Source organism: Astatotilapia calliptera, chromosome 13 (genome assembly GCF_900246225.1).
Source record: "Astatotilapia calliptera chromosome 13, fAstCal1.2, whole genome shotgun sequence".
Lineage (NCBI taxonomy): Eukaryota > Metazoa > Chordata > Actinopteri > Cichliformes > Cichlidae > Astatotilapia > Astatotilapia calliptera.
Window position 1 is genome coordinate 12,350,160 of NC_039314.1, and position 14,535 is coordinate 12,364,694.

A 14,535-nucleotide genomic window follows, 5' to 3' on the forward strand; every position below is an offset into this window, starting at 1 on the left:
TGAAAGGGCCTGGAGAAGCAATGGAAAACTTTATGTTGTCATTGTTCAGCATGCCCAGTTTTTTGTGGATCAGTGATGGTCTGGGGAGGCACATCCATGGAGAGATCCACAGACCGCTACAGGCTAGGCAACGGCACCCTGACTGTTGTCAGGGACCTATTGTCAGACCATATGCTGGTGCTATAGTTGCTGGGTTCCTCCTAATGCCAGAGTATCCAGGCAGTTCCTGGAGAATGAAGGAATTATACCATTGATTGTGCCTGCCTAACATGAATCCAATAGTACAAATCTGGAACATTATGTTTCCGTCCAACCAACATTGCCAGGTTGTGCATCAGACTATCTGGAAGCTCAGTGATGCTGTGGTCCAGATCTGGTAGAAGATCAAAGGACCACATCATCAGGAACATGCCCACGCTTTGTCAGGCATCTATACAAGCACGTGGGGGGGGGGGGGGGGGCACACAAACTACTGAGTATTATTTTGAGTTGCTGCAATGAAATTTCCTTCTATAGGTTAATACATCATATTTCTATCAAATGATGCAGCATCCTTCTGTTTCTAACACATCCCACCCCATATCATTATAGCACCCAGCATGTTTTTTCCCATTGAGATCTGATGTGTTTTCAAAATGTTCCTTTAATTTTTTTTCCTTTTTTTTAAAAAAAGCCCTAAAATATCCATCTCCTAAGAAACTTGGCAGCTGAAAAATGGGGAAAAAAAAGAAAAACCCCAAAGCCACAACAGTCTCTCAAGAGCACACTCCCAGCAGTATAGCAGAAGTTTACTCGGTCCTTCTCATCTTCACTTGTCTCTTTGGTCTCTCTTTGCCGAGTCTCCTGCTATTGCCAGAGCTCACTCCTTCTCTGTGCCAGGCATTCATCCCAAGAAAACAACTCCATGGCCTCCCAGCCCTGGGTGCCTTTGCCCATCTTTTTTTCCTTGCTTTGTTGTGGCGCTCTCTTGTCCCCATTTTTAAACATGGTTGACAGGGCAAGTGTGCCTCATTGCATTCATTTGGTAGATGCTGGAAGGACGTTAGACAACCCCCCAAAAAGTTTCAGAAAACATACAAATATCATACCAAAATAAAAACATGAAAACTATAAAATAATAAAATCTATTAGCAGTAAAATATTACGATGTGGCACCAGGTGACACATTAACCAAAACTTGCATCACAGGTTTCTTGGATTGGTTGTTAGTATAATTAACTACATAGGGACCCATGCTGAATGTCAAATTACTGTAAAGAAAGATCAAACTTGTTTTTCGCACCCTTCTTCTTTCTGCTCTGATTGACTCTCTGTTGGAGCTGGCCTCAAGTGGCCATTTGAGGAACTGCAGTTTATTGCAGGGGTCAGGTTCCATACTGTTTTATACTTGACACTGACTATTTTGTAAGAGCCTAATTATATTCAGCTACTCTTTTAATATGTTCAAAACAGAGGTTTCTTTTCAGCTCAATAGGAAATGTAGAGTGTAGCTCATACAGAAGTTGATCATCCTGCCACAAACATGCTCGATTTGAATCAGAGCTCCCCCGTGGAAACCTACCACTGACTCCCGCTGGCATTTTGCTGGATTATGCTTCATAAACCAACATGATGCAGCAGGCAGAGTCACAGAGATGCGTAGCTGTCTACCACAATGCCACATGCGTGCTATGGTCACTTTTAATTAGACATTAGCATCAGTTGATCATTTGTTGGCCATCAGAAACAGAGCACATACAACTAGATCTGAATTTTGTCAGAAGCTGATACAGAAAGCTTACCAGGACTTACAATGAAGCAGAATTGCAAATCAGAAATCAGTCCTGTTAGCTCACAATTTATGCATCTAAAAAGAAAAGAAAAGCCTAATCAGTGCGTTACTGTAAAGACAGACGCTTGTGAGGCCTTCATCTTGGGCCAAACTGCAATGGAAGCATTTTGGCAGATAGCCGGTGACACAGATACTTTAATGAGATATACACTGCTTATTTGTTTTTCCATAAAGTCAAACAAAATTAAAACTGCTGTAAAAACTGACCCAGGTGTGCTTGGGTTTACTCATACTGCACTATCCTAATTATTTGGCCCAGACGTCCTGGGTGAGGAAGCTTAGAGACCACCTAAAAAATTGGTCAGGGATGCAGAGTTAAATATTCTGCATTATTATCTCCATAATAGAGCCAGACTGTGCACAGCTAATTGCTGTTTGTGTTGAGCTAACTTTGAAAGAACTTGTAATGTGAAAGAACTTAAAAAAAAAAGATGCATTAGTTAGAATTTGATTCTTTAATAGAGCTTATCATTGTATTATATACAACTGGTGTGCAAAAAATATGAAGTCTTTTATCTAGTACAGAGGACAAGATATGTCTGAGCACTTTTCCTGAGGCAGTCTATTCCCCACTCTTTGTTAGATACACCTTTCAGCCGCTTGGTAATGCAAGTGTCTAACCAGCCAGTAACATGGGAACAAGTCAAAGCATTTAGTCATGTGAACATTGGCAAGACAAGCTGCCGACTTTCAAACTGAGCATCGGAATGGGGAAGAAAGGTGACTTTGAATGTGACATGGTTGTTTATCAAACCAGTCAAAATATTGCCTGGTTTAATGAGTCTCAATTTCTGCTGCAGCATTTGGATGGTGAGGTCAGAATTTTGTGCAAACAACATGATCCATCCTGCCCTGTATCAACAGTTCAGATTATACTCGAGGATATATGGGAGGGATAATTCACTGGCGCACTTTGGGCTCCTCAGTACCACCTGAATATAATTCAAATGCCACACCATACCTGACTATGTCCATGCCCTTATGACCACAGTGCACCCATCTTCTGAGTCTTAGTATAACTAAGTGTTAATAGGAAAATTGTACTTAGTAGTCAGTATAATCTTTTAATGATATAAGTTTGCATATGGTAGAATACTGCATGTAATCATTTGTGTGTAGAAGTATATAGTTGGTGGCATATTGAAAGAATGTCTCATCCTAGGAGGTCTGTAACATTCCAGGGTGTTCACCCCCACATCCTAGGAGCATGGGAGAGGTCGTACCTTGTCTTATTGTTTTACGGTAGGATTAACGTAGCTATGTCAGTTTTAGTCTAAGTGCCTTCTTTACATATAGATGAACTGTTGGATTTTCCAGACCAGCAGGTTAAGGGAAGTCGTTTATGGGGTCACACACACACACACGTACACCTCCACATTCCAATGTAAGGAACAAACGCTCACTGAAGTATAAATAAAGACCGGGGCAGTTTCTCAGCGCGAGTCTCAGTTCTGGAGACTGCCCTTGCTAGCAAGAAGTTCTGTGTGTTTCTCTTCTCTGAGTCTTTACTGAAGAAGTGTTTTAGAATATATTTCTTAACACTAAGTCAAGTTGCTTCCAGCAGGTTAACACACCATGTCACAAAGCTTAAATAATCTCAAACTGGTTTCTTAAACATCTCAGGGAGTTCACTGTACTCAAATGGCTTCCACAGTCACCAGATCTCAGTTCAACAAAGCACGTTTGGGATGTGGTGGAACAGAAGATTCACATCATGAATGTGGAGCTGATAAATCTGCATGTTTTTATCACGTCAAGATGAACCAACATCAGAGGAACGTTTCTAGCACCGTTTTGAATCTATACCACAAAGAATGAAGGCAGTTCTGAGGGTCCAGCCTGGTACTGGCATAGTTTACCTGATGCATAGCACCCACATTTAAACATAGATTTTGTTAACACCTTCAAATTCAAATACATACATTCACACTGCCAGACATTTCTACGAATCCAGTGAGTCTCTGAGTACACAGCTTTTTGATTCTTCAAACACAATAATATCACTAATAGCACGACTCTACCCCTTAAATGCATTATGTTGGGAAACAAAACAATCTTATATAATCACTGTAATCCAACAAATGTCACACGATTTATTCAAAAGCTAAGACTGATCCATTTTCTTTGGTTTGTTCATGTCTTTTAATATGATGTTTTTGTTGGATAAATGTATTTACCTTGTTCAATACTGCCGCAGGTGTCAAAGGTGATCTGACATGACAGCGTCACTTATAATAAAGCTGATGATTGAAGAATGCCAAATTAATTTGACTTGTTATTTTCTGGCCACAGAGACAAATAGCTGGCAGACGCAAACATCACAATGATTGGTAACACTGCACTTCATGTGTTGACCTCTTTAAGTCTAACTTAAGCTCTGTGAAGGGCATTGCATGTGTACAAGGTCATGCATGGTCAGAATTAATCACAGTGTGCAAACAATCTGGCTCGAGAAGCCTCAGCTTGGGCTTTATCTCTGTATACTCATGTTAACACCTTTGTCAACAGTCTACTTTCACAAGCTCTGGCAGGTTTGTTGAGCTTTGAATGAGCTGCCAGATTTCTTATTAAGAGCTCTGCCAGTCTCCTTGAATTAAACAGAATGCTGTAGGCCTTATTTGTTCATTATAAGAACGTGCACAGTCTGTCACATGTCCACCACCATGGTTTCATTTTCTTCTTTCACGGTATGTTGGTGTCAGTGTTTTCAGTCTTTATAATCTGTTCATCATATGGCCTGTGCATGACACACAGCCTGTTACTGTAAATGAAGACATGTCTGACATGCTGCAGTTTAATGAATGCTCAGTTTTGCTGCAACAGTATCGAATGTGTTCACATTCACCGAATCAAGGTTGCTCACTATAACAATGATAAAAATTTCTCTTTTTTTCCACCTCAAAATCATGCTCCATTAACTTCTTAAGAAACAGTGAAGGTCAGACATGTAAAGAAGGAGAAGACAATTTAAGTAGAGAGACACTAACCTCTTGTTTTTAGATATTCTTTCTATGGTTTGAAAAATGAACAGTGTGTGCTGCAAATCCTTCGACAATATGTGGCTGAAAAATTTGATCCTGAGGAAAATTATGAATAAATTAAAGAAGAGCGTGATTGCAGATTTGTCTGCTAAAACTGACGACTGATAACAAGTCTGCAAAAAGGGTTACATTTCACACATTTAGACAGTTAATGAGTTCAGATTTTTTTGTGTTCACACAGAATTAGTTTAATCTAATAATAAGCTTTTGTTGAAGATCTGATTACATTCAGTCCTAACTATGCAAATCACAGAGTGGGTAAAGGATGTCTTGTAATATCCTCATGACTAAATGTGATGTGATCCATAAGCCTGGCCTGTAGGTAGGAAAGGACTAAACTCCACGTCAGGGGTATTGAACCTGTGCCTCTGGCTCCTTTGTCCACCCGCCCATGACAAAAAAAACAGATGACTTTGAAAATAGAAATAAAAAATTGCATTTTTAAACCATTTTTATATTTATTTAACATTGTTGTAAATGATAACTTGCATTGATTGTCCCCTAAACATAATAACTGCTGATGCCACCCTTGGCAGCAAAAACTGTAATCAAGCATGTGATAACTGGCAATGAGTCACATTATTGTGGAGGAATTTTGGCCCACTCTTCTTTGCCAAATTGCTTTAATTCAGCCACATTTAGGGCTTTCCAACATTAGGAGCCTGTTTACGGTCATACCAGAGCATCTCAATGTGATTTGAGTCTGAAATTTGTCTAGGCCACTCAAAAAAACTTAATTCTGGTTTTGTTTTTGAAATTTTTTGGTTCATTGTCCAGCTGCATAACCCAAGTGAGCTTGAGCTTCAGGTACAAACTGGTAGACGGACATTCTCCTTCAGGAGTAGAGAGCAGAATTCATGGTTCCATCACCAAGCAGCAAAGCAGCCCCAGACACTACCATCACACTACCACAGAGTTTTTTTATGAAAAACTCTGTTAGTTTTGCAGCAGATGTAACGGGTCTAAAACCTCCCAAAGAAATTCAGCTTTTATCTCATCAGTACACAGAACATTTTCACCAAAGTCTTGGGGAACATCAAGATGTTTTTTGGCAAATGTGAGCCTTTGTGTTCTTTTTGGTCAGCAGTGGTTTTCTCCTTAGAACTCTCCCATAGATGCCATTTATGCCCAGTCAGTTTCTTATTGTTGAGGAAAAGAGGCCTGCAGCTCTTTAGATGCTTTTCCCTGCTCTTTTGTGACCTCCTGGATGAGTCATTGAAGCGCTCTTGGAGTATTTTTGGCAGACCCACCAATCCTAGGAAGGTTCACCACTGTTTTCTCCATCTGTGGATAATTGTTCTCACCATTGTTCACTTGAGTCCCAAACCCTTAGAAAAGGATTGTAACCTTTTACGGACTGATAGATGTCAATGCATTTGTTTCTAAGCCTGTTCTTAAGGGTTTTTTAAATCATGACATGATGTGTTGCTTTTTGAGGACTTTAAGCCTACTTCACTTTGTCAGACAAATTGCATCCCTTCCCTTCTCTTTATCAAGGAGAAGGGAAGGGATGCAATTTCCTTTTTACACAGGGCCACATAAATTTGAACATCTGTTTCCCCCCTTAATAAATAAAATCATGATTTAAAACGTAGATTTTGTTTTTATTCGGGTTATCAGTGTCTAATATTAAAATTTGTTGGAATGTGAAGTGTGACAAATGTGCACATACAATGGACACCACAAATTGGCTCTTTCATGAGTAAAAGTTGAAATTGCTGCTCATAGTAACATATATTGGGTTTTTATGTTTGTTCGAGAGGACGTATTTTTCTTGGGGCTCTCCTTTTAGTCTGTGACACCAGATCATGCGGTCGTAATGTGCTGTCATAAGCAGTGACAGCCAAAGAAATCTGTTGCTGCCTTGGTGTCATTATAGAAACATTTCGCCCATGGTATTGAATCCCGTGGACTCGGTTTAAGTGTTTCGTAAAAAAAAAAAAAAAACCCACACTTGTTTATCTGTCACCAGTGACAAGATAATGAAGGCTGTTTTGTCCACTCCCTTATCTGCTGTGTCGCGATCCATATCATGTTGATAGCGGGCTGAGAAAAATGGTTCAGAATCGCAAGATAGCGATATTCCACGCAAAGTTGTTGAAAGTGTCAATTACAGTCTGTGTGCAGACAAATCAAGGGCTATTTTTGTATTGCATTAAAGTGAGAAAAATATTTGTCTGATTTAATTTCCCGTTTCTGTTCTCCTCATCCAACATCAAGATAAATTTTGCCCTAAATTTTTTGGTTAGACACCTTTTCTTTTTAAAGGCCATCTGGGAAGTTAACACTAGTCTTCGAAACCTAAACAGGAAAATAGTTTTTCTTCTTTCCCCAACAAACCCGCGGCTCATTTGAGAAATATTTATTGCCTTTTTCTCCACCACTAATCTTTCCTCTGCGTTTTGAGTCAAACCATAACCAAAAGATTCTTCACTGGCTAGTCACCGCTCAGCAAAGCCACAAGCTCCCCTTGGGTGTCGAGATAATTTTAATTTGATGACATTTGCTGCTGTTGCAAGCATCTGTTGCAGTCAGAAGACAAATGACCTTCTCTGTTTTGTTTTCTTACGAGACGTGCTGCATTTTGTTTCCACAGGATTACAATGACGAGATCAGGCAGGAACAACTCCGGGAGTTATCCCTGTTGAACGGCTCTGACGAATCAAGCAGAGGGAGGAGTGTTCAAGGGAGGTGTCTACGACCAACAACCGCAATAACCACAAGGTAAAGTTTTAATTACACTCACAAGCACACATAAATACATAATATTTATACAGACACTTCTCATCCTAATTATTAGTTTATTTAAATTATTTTTTATTTTTGGTGTTTTATCATTTTTACTGGTGTGTTTCTTGTGTGATATTTAAAACCATTTCATTTTATTTCTACTCTTTTATGAATTCACTTGCTTACATCTGTGCAAAAGCCAAACTCACATTTCATTTCTTTATATTCTGAACTGCATTTTTTTAAGTCTTCTTAAACTATACTTTTATGTTTGAAGGTCTTTCCGAGTTTTTCCTTTGGACACTGGCTGGTTTATTACCAGTTTTTAAGCGCAGACTTTGTACTTGACCACTTGTTTGTTAGGCCACTTAATACTGACCTATGGAGCATTCAAGCATAAAAAAATCACCCAAACCAGTCTCATGTTTACACAAGAAACAATTCTAAATTGCTTCAGGCACTTTTTACTTTGTAACTTCTTGGCTGCTGCTAAAACTTCTTTAGCTGAAGTATCCGAAAATACTTGAATTTACCATGAATGGCATAAAATAGTATTTTTGCACCAACAAAGTGATTCCTAAAGAGCTTGTTGCTGAAAACTTGGTATATCTACAGCAACAGTATCTCAAAGTCATGTCTTTAAGAAATAGCAAAAAATCCAGCAAAGATGGAATACAGGACCTGAAATATGCGTCTACTGTTCGCCCAACCTCATTAGAAATCATCACCATGGAAGCACAGCTGTCAAAAAGCCATTCTTAAACAAGGGAAACAGGAAGAAAAGGCTGAGGTATGAAAAATTACACAACAACTGATTTTAAAATCAGCAGCAAAAAGGTCTTTTGGTACTCCATATTCCATATCTATAGTCTATATTCTTCTGTAAAACATGACAGGGGCTATGTCATGGTTTAAGGCTGGTTTAAGAAAAACAAGATCTCTCATGTCTAATAGTCAATGCAATAAAAATGTGTAATTTTATGCATTTGCAGGTAATACAGAGCCTAGCACCTAACCTGCTCTGAATGACAAAATAAATGTGTTAAAAAATAACAATGAGGCACCCACCTTCATGGTGAATTTTGACATTAATTGGTTCACCTGTACATGTTTCTGTATTTTATGCAAACCAGTTGTGAGTATTCCTAATCATATTGTATTTAATATTTTTTAATGGTTTCTTTTCATTTTTTTTTTAATTTAAAATGTGAATTGTTTTCCGCGTAGCTCCTGTAGGCCAGCCTATGCAGAAACAATAAATGCTACAGAGCATTTCATTGGATCAGACGTTCACGCATCCCTCTATAAGTCTCCTTTTGAATTATTTATTTATCTAATTGTTGAGCAAACTGACCTTAATCTATGTGAGCTATGAAAGTCCCTCTGGAATAACCAGGTAGAGTGTGCCATGAAAGCCTGGCCTATTTCTGGCAGCACATCCATATGAGCAAAATCCACCAGCAACATTGGGACGCTCCCAATTCACCACCAGTACCACCACTTTCTTTTCCAGATTTTCCCCTTATGCTGCAATGATAAGCGATTTTTGTAAATCTCCATTAAAAATATGCACCAATAATTCCCATTTGAGTGTCTGTATTTTTGGATCACAATAGGTTGCCAGCTAGTGAAGAATAAGCTGGAGGAAGACAAATTGCCATACCCTAGCTGTATCATGCTGTAAAAATGTAAGTTAGCAGAAAATAGGCATCTTTGCAATGTTAAATCCTCCCTGCAGTCCCTACACCGAGCATGAAGTCGAGCTGCTGGATAGTCAGACTTTTATATAAAGAAACAACCTACCTTAAATTCCTCATGTCTGCCCCAGCCCTTTGGCCCTTGCTCTCCACCGGTGCATGTCAGTAACAACTTGCTGTATTTGAAAACTATACCTGTCCGCCTGCAGCCTGACATTAATCAGCGGTTTCAGGCAGATGTGTTATCGTGCAAACGGAGACATGACATCGCTCTGTCACATTTTTGAAATAACCATGTTGCATCCCACAGGCATGTTTGCAGAGCAGACAAAACACAAAGTGACACTCGTCACCCTTCTGATCATAACAAGATCTACCCCAGTGCTGTGTTTATCTTATGTTTCACCTGAGCACAGTGTAAGGCAACCACCAGCTGTGGCAGCGTGGACGTATGCAGCACTAAAAAGGATTTAAATATAGTTTGAGGGGTTTTTTTTCTTCTTAATTCCACTTTCCCACTTAATTTACTGTGGCTTATTTATGAGTGTTGCACAGCAAGGTTCTTAGGGCAATGTTGAGGCCATGTTTGTTTGCTTTTTTTGCTTTACCAGGGGCCACAGAGGCGCGGGAAGGAGCGCGGCAACACCTCGGGGGACAGCGACGGCAGCACACAGCAAACTTCCCACGACAGTTTTGACGAGGGAGGTACAAGTCCCGAGAGCCAGAGGGGCAGCAGCAGCAAGTGTCGGATACAGGCCCCCGCTGTTAGCAGTCACACATGAATCATATGACGACTATGTAAGTCCAATCCTCTTTGCACACACTGAAAAGTATAGCTGATAGTAATTTTACTTGAAGTGTGTGTAAATCAGACTTGATTTACTTCCCTTTCATGTAATCTGGATGATTCGTGCTTTACATGGAAAGGTAGGGCATTCTGGGACATCTTTAAAAAGTAGGACAAGCAAGTATTACATTGTATATTTGCCTATTTTAAATGTTAAAAACTTGCAGAAGCGTATAATGATGGTTTTGGATCATTGAGTTCGACATAGTTGCAGGCAGTGATCGGTTTCCCTTTATCTCGTTTAAAAGCACAACATATTTTCCAAACTTATGATAACTAATGATCATTTGTCACACTAACTTAATAAAATGTTTGTTTGTTTTTTGTGTTCAAAGTAAGATTAACCTGTAATCAAAGTTTTCAAAGAAAAGGAGGCAAGAACCTGAAGACATATTGCTTGTTTTTCACCGTTGCCTCAGTTCTGCCACACAGGCAAGTCATGCTTTGACCTGACCCAAAAAAAAAGCCTTAAATCGAGTATCTTTAACTGTGTAGCCTGATTTATTTTTGGCTGGCTCGGGTTAAGCCATCATAGACTGTGCTGAGGTTTGATATGTCTCAGCTTTAAGCTCTGTTTATAGTGACAAACCTTCATCCTCGTACCCAGACACTATTTTTGACTGCTGTGCACAGCTTTTTAATATGGTAATTTGTGTGTTTATTCCTTACCCTGTTTTTAATTTGATGTATTTATTTATTTATTTGTTATGAGATATTTTTCAAAAAAAGAATTCTGAAAGCGTTATCGGCCCTCTTTGAGAGCCACTGTATTAGATAAGTATTTTTGCACCACTTGCACATACATTTATGCTAACTACAGACTGTTTGAGGAACAGCCCAGTTTAGGTAGTGTAGTATCCCAAGTTTCCATGTACATCCATGCAGGTGAGGAATCTGACCTGGAATCTGAGAAATGATTAGCAAACAGACCAGCTTACATACTGTTTAAAACACAGGCTATTTGAAAATAATTACTGGTGTTATTGGTTTGGAGTTTAATTAAAAAAACATTCATGTGAGCTATGGGAACTCTCTTTGTCTCCTTAACCCTGTGTCATATTAGACACGTGAGTTTTTGTGCATCAGCAGTGTGATATTTGGCTGTTTTTGCCCCGAAAAACCCTGAACAAGCAAAACCAGCACATTTAATGCAATAATTATAGCAAACATGATACAAATAAAACACTAAATTATTTTTTTTTATTTGCCCTAAGGTCCAATAAACACTCCACTTTTTAAAAAATTCTAATTTTCTGACAATTATTTAACGGTTCAGGCTTTGCACACCGTAAAAAAAAAAAATCCTAAAAAAACAGTAATATTCCGGCAGCTGGGATGACAAAATAATACCAGAAAATAACTTTCCCATGAAAATACGGTTATTTTCAGTAATGGCAATATAGTTTGTTGCCCTAATTTTACATGGGATTTTGCCTTTTTCAAGTGCTTTTAAACATTAAATTGGGAACTATTTAATGTGATTAAACAATGAAACTACCTATAAAAAAGGTCAATGAATGTGGCAATATGAATAATAATATTTAAATGTACAGAAATATACAGTTAACAGTTGGTTTAAATAACAATGGATTGCATTCATATAGCACTTTATAAAAACCCTCAAAGCGCTTTACAATTCCACTTTATAATTCCCCTCAGGGTATCACCATTAGGTGGTAGGTGAAGTGTCTTGCCCAAGGACACAACGACCGAGAGTGTCCGAGCCGGGACCCAAACCGGCAACCTTCTGATTACAAGGCGAACTGCCAACTCTTGAGCCACGATCACCCTAACTAACAATAATGATAATCATTGTAAAAAAAAGTTTATACGAATCATTTTATATATTTTTCCATAGCATTACATTTGGATTTAACAGTTCAATCTTTCAAATAACGGACAAATATTTGTGAAATTATGATGCATTTGTGAATGTATTTTAACAATCAAAATATGCATATGTATAGACAGTAGGGCTGCCACAAACGATTATTTTGATAGTTGACTAGTCACCGATTACTTTTGCATTAGTCAACTAATCAGATCATGCATCCATTAGACGTACAGCATACATCTGCTCTTATATAACTATCATTAGCTTACAGCTTTAAGTGTTTAAGGTAAGTGCTAACTAAAAATAAAGACAAGATGATAGTTTATTAAATTTTAATGAAATTTGCAGATTGTTTAGGTGAAGTTTAATAAACTCAGCCATCTGCTCCTTGCTATCTAAAAGAAAAACAGCACACCGGAGTATATTCTCGAGCATCTCACACTTCTGATGATCAGTTGCCTGGTGACGTTTATTCAGCTGTGTAAAAACTATAACTTTAATCTCAGACAAACTGACTTACTCAGGAACAAATAAAATACTAAAAAAAGGCCAAACAATAACATTGTTAAGTTATCTAAGTGACTTATATATGTTTAACCTGTGTAGCGAAAGACGGCGGTGGGTGTTCTCACGGGCTCTAGTGAGCCTTGCCCCCGGCTAGCTATCGAGCTAGTGGGTAACAGACGTCTCGGAAAACGTCGGAGCGCTTTTGAAAATATGTGGTGTCTTGATAAACTGAGAAGATATTTGAGGTTTACACAGCTACGTTCTCGCCTGAAAATATGTTAAACGTTTATTTTGTGACCCAGAAAGAATAATAAGTGTAATATTAAAACTAACTAGCTGCCGCCATTGTTGGAAACTGAGCTGGGCTGGCTATGAATTCTGGGACAGAGCTACTTCTTCTTCTTCGGGGTTTAACGGCAGCTGGCATCCTTGTACATGCAGTGCTGCCATCTTCTGTTTCAGTCCGTTATTACACTCTTAAATCCTACTACTTATTCCTGCGTCTTTTGGGATCTTACAAAGCTTCAAACGACGCGTCGACGATTTTGATAGTCGACGTAATCGTGATTAGTCGACTAATCGTGGCAGGCCTAATAGACAGATACATTTAAAAAACAAGAAAATTATGTTTTATTACTTTACAGTGATTTTACGTTCATTTACATTTGACATGTAAAATCACAGTCTATTTATGTGAATTTAATGATATTCTAGAAGAACAGTACAAACCTGTAAAATATACAGTAAAATACTTTTATATCACAATTTTTTTTTACAGTGCAGGGTTAAGTAAATTGTGCTGTAAATGTAAGAGAACATTGTACAGTGGGTTATCAGAAACCCGTGAAGCTCTGCATTGGGGATACAGTCGCCGCACTATCAGCTTGTGAAGAGAAAATGCTGCATTTCAAGGCATAATCAGTGCCTTGACCGGCGTTCTGTAAAATCTTTTATATCACTTCATATAATGCCATGTTCTGTATCCAAAAAAGAAATAAATCTTCAAGGCTTCAGTTTAAAAGTATGTTGTCTTCAGATATCACAAATTTCTCAAGGTCATTTTTCAAAAGACTACACAAGGTGAGCTGTAAGTTTCATCCAAATGAAAAAAGGCAACACTTTTACCAGCCTATTTCCTCAGAGCCTTCCTGCTAAGAAAAGCCCCCATGTGTGCAGGCAATTGAAGATTGGGCTGTCTGCATGGGGAAATGCACAAGCGCAGTCTCATTACCAAACCAAATTGAGTTCTGATGTAGAGCCTGTGTATTTCTGTGGAGTGAAGAAGCGGGGCATTTCTTCTCTTTGTAATTGGAGGTTGGAAAGGAGGGTGGGAGCACAGAGACTAGGGGATTATGGAAAGATGAGTTTGTCCTGAACATTCTCTTCACTCATATCTCGCTTTGCTATTTTTTTCTACTACATTACGCAATTTTCCTTAAGCATGTTTCCAGATTGCAGCAAGGACTTTTTATGCAGGTCCTGGCTTTTTTTATTATTATCATTTTCTTCCTTCAATGAGTGTACATGATGCTGTATGACTTCTTGTTATTTCGCTACAAGAAGCCTGCAAAGAACAGTCTATTGAAACACGACAATATATCAGCAGCAGTTGCTGTGATTTTGTTGCTACACCCTGTATTTGTCTTTAGGAAAATATAGCGTGTATCAGTATTGTGTAATTTCTCCGGAGACTGTTGATTGATGGACTCTGTCAAACTGTCAGTCTGTCTCATAAATGCAATACTGTGAGAAAGTCTATAATTGTACCTAATCGAGGGTGGTATTGATTTATAACTTCAAAGGAAAGCACAAGGAAGCTGGCAGTTATCGTGTATCATTGTTTGCTTTATAATTTATGAACAAAGTGCTTTCTCTCTATCTTTCTCCCACAAATCTCACCTTGCTGTATCCTTTACACCAGCGCTCTTTCCTCCTTCCTGCCAGACCGAAGCTCTTTGTGAACCGATTCCAGTTAGTGATGCTACAATTTTCACATCATCAGTCAAAGCCAGAGATACGTGCTCCTTCATTAACATAACCATGCTGAA

At 38.6% G+C, this 14,535-nt stretch overlaps 1 protein-coding gene across 6 annotated transcripts in view; it reads left to right on the plus strand.

Annotated features, from left to right (window-relative positions):
- The window catches only part of khdrbs2 (KH domain containing, RNA binding, signal transduction associated 2), an 80,135-nt gene that overhangs the window by 32,717 nt on the left and 32,883 nt on the right, over positions 1-14,535 (plus strand). For all 6 annotated transcript variants that reach the window (XR_003274251.1, XR_003274252.1, XR_003274250.1 and 3 more), the window contains exons 5-6: positions 7,469-7,596; positions 9,911-10,097. Coding sequence is in view for 3 of the 6 variants with exons in the window: in XM_026189989.1 (XP_026045774.1) it covers positions 7,469-7,596; positions 9,911-10,097 (315 nt within the window). In the remaining 3 variants the exon portion in view is untranslated. The remainder of the gene's footprint in view (positions 1-7,468; positions 7,597-9,910; positions 10,098-14,535) is intronic.